This window comes from Tiliqua scincoides, chromosome 7, assembly GCF_035046505.1.
Source record: "Tiliqua scincoides isolate rTilSci1 chromosome 7, rTilSci1.hap2, whole genome shotgun sequence".
NCBI lineage: Eukaryota > Metazoa > Chordata > Lepidosauria > Squamata > Scincidae > Tiliqua > Tiliqua scincoides.
In genome coordinates, this window is record NC_089827.1 from 24,555,175 (window position 1) to 24,568,041 (window position 12,867).

At 44.0% G+C, this 12,867-nt stretch overlaps 1 protein-coding gene across 1 annotated transcript in view; it reads left to right on the forward strand.

The window, feature by feature from the left end:
* Positions 1-12,867, forward strand: part of MAGI2 (membrane associated guanylate kinase, WW and PDZ domain containing 2) — a 747,493-nt gene that overhangs the window by 573,036 nt on the left and 161,590 nt on the right. The window contains exons 8-10 of the mRNA XM_066633432.1: positions 4,972-5,093; positions 7,218-7,346; positions 8,090-8,272. Coding sequence (XP_066489529.1) covers positions 4,972-5,093; positions 7,218-7,346; positions 8,090-8,272 — 434 coding nt within the window. The remainder of the gene's footprint in view (positions 1-4,971; positions 5,094-7,217; positions 7,347-8,089; positions 8,273-12,867) is intronic.

Sequence of the window (12,867 nt, forward strand, 5' to 3'; positions counted from 1 at the left end):
TACAGTTCATTCCTTGTGGAGGTCTGTCTGTCTGTCTGTCTGTCTGTCTGTCTGTCTGTCTGTCTGAAGAGCTCCTGGAGCCTTTAAACAGGGACTTCTAGTTTTCACAAAAACCCAAAGTCCCTATTTAAAGTCTTTGTAGTAGGCATTTGGAGTTGCATGGCACCCCCTGGCAGCATACAGCCTGGGGCAATTGCCCCCCTGACCTCTCTTCGCTTACCCACATGATCCTTTGGTATGATAGTTAGTCTAGGTCAGGGGTGTCCAAACTTTTTGGCAGGAGGGCCACATCATCTCCCTGACACTGTGTTGGGGGCCAGGGAAAAAATGAATTAATTTACATTTCAAATTTGAATAAATTTACATAATTTTACATAAATGAATATATTAGAGATGAAACTTATATGAATGAATGAAGGTCTTGCAATAGCTCAAGACCTATAAAAGGCCTTGCGCAAACAAAGGCTGGCCTTCCCTTCACTGCTGCTGCTGCATCACAGATGTGAAACAGCAAGCAGTGCAGGGAGCCCTTGTCCCACAGCTCACGTGAGAGGTCAAACAGTCACCCTCATGCTGAGAGCAGTTGCGTTGGACCAGAATGGGCTCCAGCAAGTCTCCGGAGGGCCAGAGGCACATTGAAGACTGGGGGCTCTCCGTGGGCCGGATTGGGAGTCCCCAAGGGCCGTAAGTGGCCTCTGGGCTGGGGTTTGGTCACCCCTGGTCTATATGACCAACGGTGATGTCTGATAGATGTGAAGGCCCTGCAAGTCAGCTGATCATCCAGCTAACATTGTAATCTGATGCACATTTTCCTGGAACTCAATCCCATTGAACTCGAGGGGCTTACTTCTCAGTAGTTATTTGATTTTGTCTCTAAACTACTTTGTGAACTTTGTTGAAGTGAAGTGTAATATAATATGTAGGCTTGTACTGTTAGTGGCATGACAGTCCAGTAGGATAACAACCACTCATTGCATCACAGAGGCCTTGGACAAATCCCTTTTTCTCAGTCTCAGTTTGCCATATTTAGAAATATGAGTCAACCTCCAAGACAGGCATGTTCTTTTTTCTCATATATTTATTTTCTTTATAGTAATAGTAAAAGAAAAACAATAAACAAACAACGATATAAAATAAAATACATAAAAAATACATAAAATAAAAAATAGAAAATAAAAATAAAAGAATGTAGCAAAAATAAAAGAGTGTAGCAAGAGCAAAACCAAAAAATTCCAATTATTTTTTACATTTATATTAATGATCTAAATTTCCACCCTTACAAAAGCTATATCTCCAACAATCCCTCTTATTTCTAATCTTCAAATCCAGAAATCATTAACAGCCCAATCCTGAGCTGCTCGGGATGCAGGGCTGCAGCGGTGCCAAAAATTGGCTGTCGCCTTATCCTGCACACCCCAGGCAGCCGCTAGAGGCTCCTTGGGAGAAGGGGACTTTTGTACCCTTTCCTGGAGTAGCCCCGCAATAGGACTATTCGATTCACCACCAACCAGCCCAACACGGAGTCTTTGGATCTGGTGGAGCTTAGCTCCACCAGCCCCACTCCTTCCCTCTCTGCTCCCTCCTCTCTCACACCTCCTCCCTGCCCTCTCCCTGCCTCCCCCCTCCCCAGAACACTGCCTCCCTGCTTCCACTTACCTCTACACTGTTCAGCTGTCTGCAAAACCACCAAGCAGCGGAGCTCAGGTGCCCGTCTGGCTAGCTTGGCTACCACCGGCACTTGTCCAGTGCTACGGCCCGCAAATGTGCCTTATGGCACGTTTGCAACAGTGTGCACTGGCAGTAAGCCGGCGCGCCAAGCTCAGGATTGAGCTCTAAATCATTTCTCTCTCTCTCTCTCTCTCTTGCAAATAGTCAATGATCCTACAGGCATGTTCTGACTCTTTGCAAATAAGAGATACCACACAGAACAATATCAGACCACACTGAAGCTGCTAAAAGCTCATTGTGTAGGTCAGGGTTTCCCCAATTCCTCCGAGGGAGTTGGGAAGCCTTTAAGTTGTCGTGGGGGCAGGAGCAGGGGGGGGGTGTTGTTGTCATTGTATCAGACTTGTTAAGATCGGTTTCATTTCTATTAGCAGCTTTCTGTACTGCAATCAAAATTATTTTGGCATAAGTGCTTATGAGTTGTTTAATTGCTTCTGGCACTGGGGCTAACTACATATTTCATGCACAAAATTGTGAAGCTGATTTTATAAAATGAAAACTCATTACACAATGTAGAGTTGTGAAAGAAGCTGTGCACCTGTGTTAATAAAAAAAAATGTCCCAAATATTCCCCAGTTGAATTTTATCATGCAAAAATTTCCTCTGACCTCTGCATTACCCTTACTCCATATTAGCTTCATTTGTCCTTTGTGACATCACATAGCCAAAAAGATTTGGCTGCATGATGATAGCAAGAAAGTGACTATTTTGAAGTTCCAAAAGGGTGTTGCAATTCAGTGCCTTGGAGGGGCAGGGTGTGTGGCTTGCACCAGGTGAAATGCACTGGGGGGGATGACAACACTAGTGGCTAAAATCGCAGTTTGTAGGAATAATGCCATCATGTTATATACCATTCGATATGTAATTTACAGCTGACTGCAATGGAAAAAAACCCGAGTAAAATATCTCTATTCTATCAAAAATTATGGTCAAAAAACCAGAAAACAAAAATGCAACTGTTTTATGTAACTGAAAAGTACATTTCCTTAATTCAAAATGGACCAATGAGACTGATTGTTCAAAGAGCCAGTGAGATGTTGTTATGAGGCAGCATGAAACTCAATAGTAGAAAGCTACTACTACATAGTACACATTGGACATAGTACATTTTATTTAAAAAAGAAAAAGAATGAAAAAGAAAAAAGAAGGGGGTTTCTAATCAAGAGCTGCAATAATTTGTTGAAACCCCAATGGTATTAAAAGTACAGCAGTACCATGTTCATAAAGACTTTTATAGTCAGCATAAAGATCTGTGTTTTAATCTGCTGTCTAAGCTCAATAGGTTTGAAGTGAAAATTGCTTCTCATTTTTCATTATAAAAAGTGACAGTGTTACACTTTCCTTTATTACTGGTGTTTAACAGATGACTTCGTTTTTAAGGAGACAATATCACATTATAATATAGTATCTTAATTAAGTCATAAAAATGGATTAATCATAAAAAGTTAGATTGCAAGCCTTTACACAGCAAATTTAGACACTAGAAAAATGTGCTGCCCTCTGCATCTGCAGGCATCTTTATCTTTCTGTGAGCCAATTCGTACAACCCTTTTGACCTGTGACCATCATGGTTTGCAGTCATCCTAGACTGATTTTCAGCCAGCCAGTTTCGCAATGAGACACAAGTCATTGCCGTACACTGGAAGCAATCTGCTTTGGGTTTGGGGTCACTGCAAGCATAGGTTATCATGTTTCTGCAACAGTGTGCCAAAAGCTGAACTGAGTTCTGTAGCACTGTACTGTAGCATGTAAACAGGCATGCCATCATCACAAAACAGATGTAGCTGAAAGACTGTAGGCGCAATCCAAACTGCGCCTTAGGCTGACACAAGTCCCTTGCACTGGCCCGGGAGACTTCCTTATGAGGAAGCTGCGTCGGCACATCCAGATGCACCAACACACAGAGGCTGAATCCAGCCTCTGTGACAGCTTCCCTACCAAGTCTTGCGTCGGCCTGTCTCAGTAGGTGTGGCGGAGGCGGGGAGGAGGCAGGAGGGAGACGTTCCTTGGCAGGGGAAGGGCAGGCGGTGGGTGGCCCCAGGGGTGGACGAGCGGGCAGCGGGAGGCGGGGCTGGGATCCAGTAGTTATGCTGGATCCCAACCCCTGTTCCTGGGGAGAACAGAGTGGCTTCAAGGCACTCTGCTCTCCTTGGACTTGTGCCACCTCAGGAGGTCCAAGAAGGCCTATGGGGCTAGCAGCCCTTACCCAGAAGTAAGAGAAATGTTTCCCCTTACCTCTGGCTGAACTGCTTCTGGCCACTATCCTGCGCTGGATACAGTGCAAGCCTCCTAGGTTGTCTCTTCCAGCACAGGATAGGATTGCGCCCTATGAAGTCTCACTGAGAACCAGGGCTGTAACGGACAGAAATGTTTGTGTCGTAGCTATGAGGAGCAGTGCACAAGGATGACCTATTAAAATGATCACCTTACAATAATTTTGTTCTCCACATTCACAAATGTAGGGAGCAATTGACTTGGGCTGGTGCAAGTCTCTTGCACAGGCCCAGGAGGGTCGCAAACATGCCATCAGGCTGACTTCCTCCAAGCGCCTTGCGTCAGCCTGGCTGCACCAATGCAAGGCTCTGAGGTAGGTGGGGGGAGGAGGCGGGAGAGAGGCGTTCCTGAGCAGGGGAAGGCAGTTATGGGGAAGGGGGTGAGCGGCCCTGGGGGCGGTTGGGGAATGGGAGGCAGGGCTGGGATGCGGCAGTTATGCCGGATCCCAACCCCCGTTCCCGGGGAGAATGGAGCAACTCCAAGCCGCTCCACTCTCCTCAGACTTTTGACACTTCAAGAGGTGGCGCAAGTCTAAGGAGACCCATAGGGGCTAGCAGTCCTTATCCGGAGGTAAGGGGAAATGTTTCCCCTTGCCTCTTGCTGAGCCGCTTTTGGCCCCTATCCTTTGCTGGATATAGTGCAAGCCTCTTGGCTTGCCTATTCCAGCACAGGATAGGATTGCGCCCGTAGAGTCTGTTGTTGAATGCAAACCTGATATTCCAAGGTTGCGCTTTTCTTTTAACAGAAAACACTTTTCTACCCTTCATGGTTGCAAAGAACAACAAAAACAACACCTAGCAGTACGTCCCATCTGCAAGCCCCATCAAAAAGAGTGGCAGATCAACATAGTCAAATGCAGAATTTACTTGCATGATAGAGATACATTATTTAATAGATATTATTCAATAGACATTATTAAATACCAACTTTGACAAGGATCAACTTTGATTGATAGTTGATTTCTTTTTTCAGCCACATAAATAGAAGGACACAATTTGAAAATCCTGTTTTGGAAGCCAAAAGGAAGCTACAACAGCGTACCATGCCCAACACAGAACTTGGAACAAAGCCTATGCCGGCCCAAGGTTTTCGAGGTACAGTATCATGTCAGTGCACCATATTGGAAATGAAAACAAGTCCTTTAAATTTCCTTTTCCTTTGATAACAACATTGTAAACATATGACAATGAAAAGTGCATTCTATTTTTTTCCTATTAAATATGAAAATAAGGTGACTGGGGTTCAGCCGGTGGTCATAAAGTTTCTAAGGCAACAATCCTTTACACACTTCCCTGGGACTAAACTCCATTGAACACAATGGAATTTTTTTCTGAGTAGACACGCATAGGATTGTGCTATATCACAAAGTCTAGCAAAAATGTTTCAAACTGATTATGCAATCCTATACATGTCTACTTAGAAGTAAGGCCCAGTGAGTTCAATGAGACTCCCAGATGTGAGTATAGGATTGCAGCCTGAATCTTTTAATACAGGGGTTTTCACATTGTGTCATGATTACCTTCATAGGCAGCACAATTCTAATGGGCAGCCCAATCCTGAGCTGCCCAGAGTGCGCGACTGCAGTGGCACTGAGAACGGCTCCCACCGCATCCTGCATGTCTCAGCCTGCCGCGGGCAGCACCTTGGAAGAAGGGGACTTTTGCCCCTTCTCCCAGGTAAGGGAAGCTGCCCCGCAATGGGCTACTCACTTTACCGTAAGGTAAAGGCGTTCATGTAGGGCGCCGAGCCACACACACAAACACCTTGGAGCCGGGGGAGCAGAGCTCCACGGGACCCACCTCCCTCCACCCGGTATGCCTCCTGCCTGCCCTTTCTCCGTCTCTCGCCTCCCTGTCATGCCTCCTCCCCGCCCTCTCTCCAACCTCTGCCTGCCTCCCCCCTCCCCAGAACGCCTCCTCCCCGCCCCCTCCCCGCTCCCTTACCATGCCATGGCTCAGCGGTCCATGAGACCGCTGGGCAGCAGAGGACGGGCGCCCACCCAGCGCTAGCCCAGTGCCAACCAGTGCTGGGCTAGCATGGGCACTGGCCTGCAGGTAAACCTCGCAGACATGCCTTATGGCCCATTTGCAACAGAGCAACTGTCTGGTGGCAAGCCGGAGCGCTGAGCTCAGGATTGGGCTCTAAATACCCATGTGGCAATATAGCAGTGCTGGCACCAGCATCTCTGCATCCCATGGGGAAATTTGCCTGCAGGATGTCTCTTTAAGGTAAGGGGACAGCTCTCCCCTTGCTCCAGGTTAAGCCTTAGCAGCTGCTATGGGTCAACTGGGACCTGCGCCAGCTATATCACTGGTGCCAGTCCAAGTTGATCCATGCAGGCGGATTGGACCTGACTGGCACTGTTGTCCCTACCCCCTCCCAAGCCTATTGCTGCCCATCCCACCCCACCCCACCCATTGCCGTACACCCTTCCCCCTCCCCATTCCACCCCTTCCCTATCCTTACCTGGTCTGGTGAGCATCCTTCTCTCCGCCAGCACGTGCAGGAAGGCTCTGGTCTTCCTGCTGGTGCACTGGCTAGTAGCACTGTTGCAAAATGCTTTACAGAGTTTTGGCAACAGCATGCACTATGGAACACATGTTCCGCTAGTGCACTAATTGGTTAGGATTGGGCTGTAAATCAAGAAAAATGATCCTGTGCCCTCCAGCCTATTTAAGACAGAACAAAAACCCAGCTGCTAAGCTGGTATGATTGTGTAAGGACTCAAGAAAATCAAATATATCAATGGTGTTACACAGATAAGACTATGGAAGGTTTTTATAGCCCCAAAGGGAAGGATCATCTAAGAAAGCAAGAACTGAGTGGAAAAGAAGGAGGTGACTCACTGGCCCTCTGCCATGTCACCTCAACAAGTAGGTAGGAGCACAGCTGTTCATAATGTACAGTGTTTTATGTTTGGGCTGGTACTGTGTCCTAGTGAAGTCAAAGACATAGACACTAACTAGATGGTGTGCTGTTAAAGGAGCTTACACCTCCCATTAAAATGGCCTATTCCTCCTCAGGAACTTCTTCTCACCTTTTAAATATAATGGCTTTATAGCATGGTTTGGTGGGAAATATTTAGAATTAATATCTTGGTGATACAGAAATTAATGCACATAGGGATAAAAGTGGTTAATTATCTATACGGGGTGTAGAGTTGAATTTTTTTTGTAAGGTTGTAGCCAAAGAATGAGGCTTGTTCTCCTTTGTAACAGTAGAAAGCTCCTCATCAACATTACCTAGGCCCAAACATGTTCACCCGCGTCCTGCTCCTCTGAGGTCTCGCAGTGTGAGTGACCTGTCTCAGTGTCGGCTGGACAGTGCTGGAGTGTACAGACTGTATGGTATGTCCAAGTGCTGCTCCTTACCCAGGCTGCACTTTTGTAAACAAAACAAAAAAAAAACATAGTGAGCTAAGTTAAAACAAATCACCAACCTTTTCACCTTTTCCCATACCTTTTCTCACACAATAAAGCACAGAAGAGAGGCACTGGATGTCAGGTGAGGGCTTTCTTTTGCCTGCTGGTCTTTGTCACACTTTACACCAAATCACACTGAAAGCCGATGCCTAGGTCACTCAGCTGTCTCACAAGTTGTAAATGTTATCTGTCAGGTATTGAAATCCTGCTTGTTGAGATTACACCAAAAGGAAAAAAAAAAAAACCTGCGTGTGACTAAGGAGGAAGTAAATTTTATAGCTATTTATTGACTAAGTAGCATCAAACCAAGCTACTTTAACAGATTAGTAAAACAAATGTGATTAACTACCATGTCAATTGCTTCATTTTTGGATAGCTGCTTTACTATCCCAGCAGTCCAACTCCAAATTGACAGAGAGTTCCTTAAGGCATGGAGAGAAATTCTACCTTAGATAAGCAAATCCTTCCCATGTTGGTTTTTGCCTTAATAGAAGATGTCACTTAATGCTTTTGTTTCTCTGAGAATGCTTTGTATTTTTCTGTTGCTTTTCTTTTTCCAAAACGCCACCCTGCTGCTTGCTATTGCTTATGCTGCCCTTCAAGAACCTAGTCATTCCTTACAGCATGACCCAAATGTTGTTCGTTTTTGTTTATGTTGACTGATGTAGAAAAACCGCTCTTCACCCGTGACGCCTCACAACTGAAGGGGACTTTCCTTAGCACGACTCTTAAAAAAAGCAATATGGGCTTTGGATTTACCATCATTGGTGGGGATGAGCCTGATGAATTTCTCCAGGTGAAGAGTGTCATTCCCGATGGGCCTGCAGCACAGGATGGCAAAATGGAAACAGGTAAGTCAGAAGCTTTACTTCATTTGCAGGAGGTGCAACAGCCCTAAGTGACTAAGGCCCAAATCTTAACCAACTTTCCAGCACTGACACAGCTTTGCCAATGGAGCATTTGCAGCATCCTGCAGTTGGGTGACAGACATGGAGGCCTCCTCGAGGTAAGGGAATGTTTGTTCTCTTACGTTGGAGCTGCATTGCCCTTACCTTGGTGGTGGAAAGTTGGTTAGGATTGTGCGCTAAGTCAGATCACCCATGCAGAAAATGATATAATAAATTAGGCTGCAGTCTCCCAATTAGTATCAACTTCTCATATACATTGGACTTCTCATTCAGGAAGTAATGAGTCAGGTTTTTCTTCGACAACTCAGACATTTCAGGGAAATCAGAGTATTTCTCCCTTCCCGTTTACCTGGCTTGTGAAATTAGCTCAGTGCAAAAACCAACTAGAGATGCTTTGGGAGATGCTTTGATCAAGTCATCTTCTAAAAAGGGGATGAAAAACTAGCCCTATTCTCTTAAATACCAGAACCATAAGAATAATTGGGTAGTGGCCACTTTATGCAATTTATATGTGTGTATTTTATACTCTCCATAATAGTCTCTAGAAACCAGTCTGATAAGATTTCAGTTGATGCATGTGCATCTTTGTGTTTCCATAACCAACAGTGCAAATACTGTGCATTCTTGATAATGTTGAATCATGCCTACATGCTCCATGTAGTCCCAGAGTCACTGCCCTCATCCTGTTTGATAGAAGGGAAAATAAGGATGTAAGATAACATCTTCCACAAGGAGACCCACTGAGGCACTGTTTCAAACTGCAGAATTCAAACCACTAATCCAATGATTCTCAAACTTTTAGCACCAGGACCCACTTTTCAGAATGAGAATCTGTCTGGACCCACTGGAAGTGACATCATCAAGCAGGAAAATTTTTAATAATCCTAGGCTGCAATCCTACCCAGACTTACCCAGGAGTAAGTTCCATATACTATCATTGTTAAAAGCATATAAATAGCAACCTGTTACATACAGATCTATAACTTTTCCCCAAATGCAGTCACTTACCATAGCAGCATCAAGTCTAATACATTGAAAATATAATATTGAAATAAATGTGGACTCACCTTAAATTGGCTCGTGACCCACCTATTGGGTCCCAACCCACAGTTTGAGAAACACTGCACTAGTCAATGCCATAAAGTCAGTGCCCCAAATATCTACTTTGGGGACTATTTTGAGAAATGTCTTTCAGGGAACAAATATAAGGAACAAAAACTAGAAAGAGCATCTGTAGGCCAGTATGACATTCTTAGTTTACATCTTGTTTCTGTGTTTGATTTGTGCATGTGCATATAATGGGGGATACAGCATTTGTAACTATGTAGGATCAATGTGTGTTATGTGAGTGCAAAGATGTTGATAAGGAAATTGATAAGGAAACTGTGGGAAATTGTAATGAGCCTCAAAGTGCTCAAATGCTCTAGGGCCCAATCCTATCCAACATTCCAGTCACAGTGCAGCCCCACGGTAAGGGAGCAAACATTCCCTTACCTTGAGGAGGCCTCTGTGACTGCTTCCCCACCATAGGATGCAGCACATGCCCCATTGGCACAACTGCACCAGCACTGGAAAATTGGATAGGATTGGGCCCCTAATCAAAATTTTATCATCATCATCATCATCATTACTGCTTCTGCCACCACTGCCACCAGTAGTGTCTCAGTCCACCAGATATTTGGATATGGGGATTTGGGGGTTTATTATCATCATCATCATCATCATCATCATCATCATCATCATCATCATCATCATCATTATTATTATTATTATTATTATTATTATTATTATTATTATTATATTGCTTTTGTAAAACATATTGCTTTTCATTAAAGAAAGTTCACCATGGTTGATATACCAAAATAAATTATTCCCTTTCCCAAAAGGGCTCCTAATCTAACAAAAGTTGAAAAAAGCCTTCAGCAAACAGTCACTAGAAAAGACACTGTGTTGGAATGAATAGGCACATCTGTGAACTGGACATCTGTAAGATTTGCTGGTTTTAGAGGATGAAATTGAATAACAAGCAATATTGGTGACTCCAAATCACATCTATTGAAATTTATTTACTTCTTTCTCCTTGACCTTAATTTGAAAGTTGGTACCAAATAGCAGCGTTCCAAACTGTTGGTTAGTAAAAGAAATGGCACACTAGGGCTTTTGCTAGAATTCAGAAGAGCCTCCTGAGCACTCTTAAAAGAAAACCAATTAATTCCCTTTGAACTGGATCATGACCTTCCTACCTTTTTTTTCTGTCATTGGTTTGCTTGGAATGCTTTGGCTCAGTGTACAGTAACAAGGCATCTTGCTGATACTAAAGAGAGCTATGCGTGTCCTTGAAATTAAACTTCAGTATAACTCTAAGAAAGCTGGTACCTTTGCTGCAGTGGTTCATATGTTCGCTGACTGTATTGGAACTGGCAGAAGGACCATTTTTTACACCTCACTGTAGTACAGAGTTCTCATAAATGACACAAATGAAAGGCAATAGAACTGGGGGGGAAGATATCCTCAAACTGCACTTTTGTTATATCCCATACTTAAGATTAGTGTAAGTATTTAGTCAAGCAGAAATTAGGCCAACTTCTATCAATATTTAAACCATTTAAACCATTCAAACTCACTCCAAAGTATAGAAAGCCACACAAATGTGTGTGTGTGTGTGTAGACACACACACACACAGACATGCCAAACCAAAAGTTCTGCATACCAATATCTGCTTAAGCCAACGAAGTTCTCACATCAGCCTGCAAAAGGCAAATTCATCCTGCCAAGTATAGTATGGATTGTATTCCCCATATCACAGGTTGCTGCAGTGGAGCAGCTGTGTCATTGGTTGAAATGCCATTAAGATTATGCTTAGCTGTGCAATCCTATCCTCCATTTGCTCTGGCGGAGCACATTGAGGCATGTTGCAGAGCTTGTTGCACCATAAAGCACGTTGATAGGCGTTAGTAGCCCCTGTGGGAAGGCCTACACAATCCTGCCAGATCTAGCTGGACTGCATGCTGGAGCAGGTAAGGGCTGCTCCAAGTGGTGCAGAGGCAGGGGAAGGACAGGAAGGGGTGTAAGGGATTGGGGAAGGTGTGGGTGGGTGGATCAGGCCCAGGAGGGGGATGGGATAAGTGGCAGCAGGGCACATTGCATCTTATCCCCCTCCCAGGTCACATCTGCCATCATGGATCCACTTAGACCTGCACGAAGTCTTAGATTTGCAAGAAGTAATACTAACAGTTCAACCCTACTCTTCCCCCTCACACACCGATACAGTGACACCGAAATGGCTGCCATTGCATCCTGTTGGGGAGGGTCAGTTGTGGAGGTCTCATCTGGGTAAGGGAACAATTGTTTCTTTACCAGGGGGTAAGTCTCCGCGGTGTGTGTAAGGGGTCTAGTCGGTCCTGCACTGGCTAAATAACTGGCAGAGTTCCACGTGGACCCACACTATGCGATTGGGTCTGGGAAATTATTCACTAAACATTTATTTGAACCTATATTAATATGACCTTGAAAGGGCAGATGAATTTCACTTCCCTTGTATTCTTCTTTTTTAGAAAAATGTTTTTCTTTCTACTTCACAGTAATTCAGTCCCCTCATTCAATCTGGGCTCCTCTGGTGCCAAAATAATATCTGTATATTCCCATTTATGTTAAACAAAATCTTTGGATAAAGTCATTGCTTGTATTCCAGCATTATTGAATTTCAAATCCCCTTATGGCTTTGGTTTTATTGCATTTTTTTCAGCGTTCTTTTTTCCCCTTCCACCCTTCTGAGCCTGGCAGATCTCTGTACTCTCTGCATGCTGTTGAAAAACCTAAGATAAGCCACGTTTTCAAATAAGATTTCAAATATTGCAGAGCTCAGGTTTTTCTTGGTTTGCCATGAAAAATAATGGGATATGAATCAGGAACAAACCGTCATAAGACCGACATTTGTTTGAGGTCTATCAGAAAGCGTAAATTTATAGGAGAAATGGTAACCTGCGCACAAAAGCTTCAGTATTCCTGCAATACGTTCGCTGTGAGCTTCTGGAGACACGAATCACTTAAAGTCACTAAATTATTTGCTCTTTACCTCTATATGTCTTTTGTTCCTTACATTGCAGTTTTTCCTTCGTCTTTAACCCTTTTCTCCTCCTTGATATGTTATCTTTATTCATCCATATCCAGGCATGATTACATTGCTATTAAATTGTTTTCAGATATGGGCTTCTATTTTTTAGCTTTATTAGAATTCTCACATTATTCTTTCTTGACCTTAGAAAGAATACCACCTCTGATATTCTTTCTCAAAACTTAATGTTATGCATTATTGTCAATACCTCTGAGAGAGGGTGCAGAGGGTTCATCATACCTGGGGGTCCCAGGAGCCAAAGGAGATGGGCAGATTGGGCCCAGGAGGAATCACAAGAAGGCAAAAGGTCTAAAAGGAACTTTGTACCCCCTGATAAAATTCCTCTCAGTGTCTGTTTGTTTTACTTGCACAGGAACTCATGGTCAGGCTTCAGGAGCTTGGTGCTGGCACAAGACCAGACAA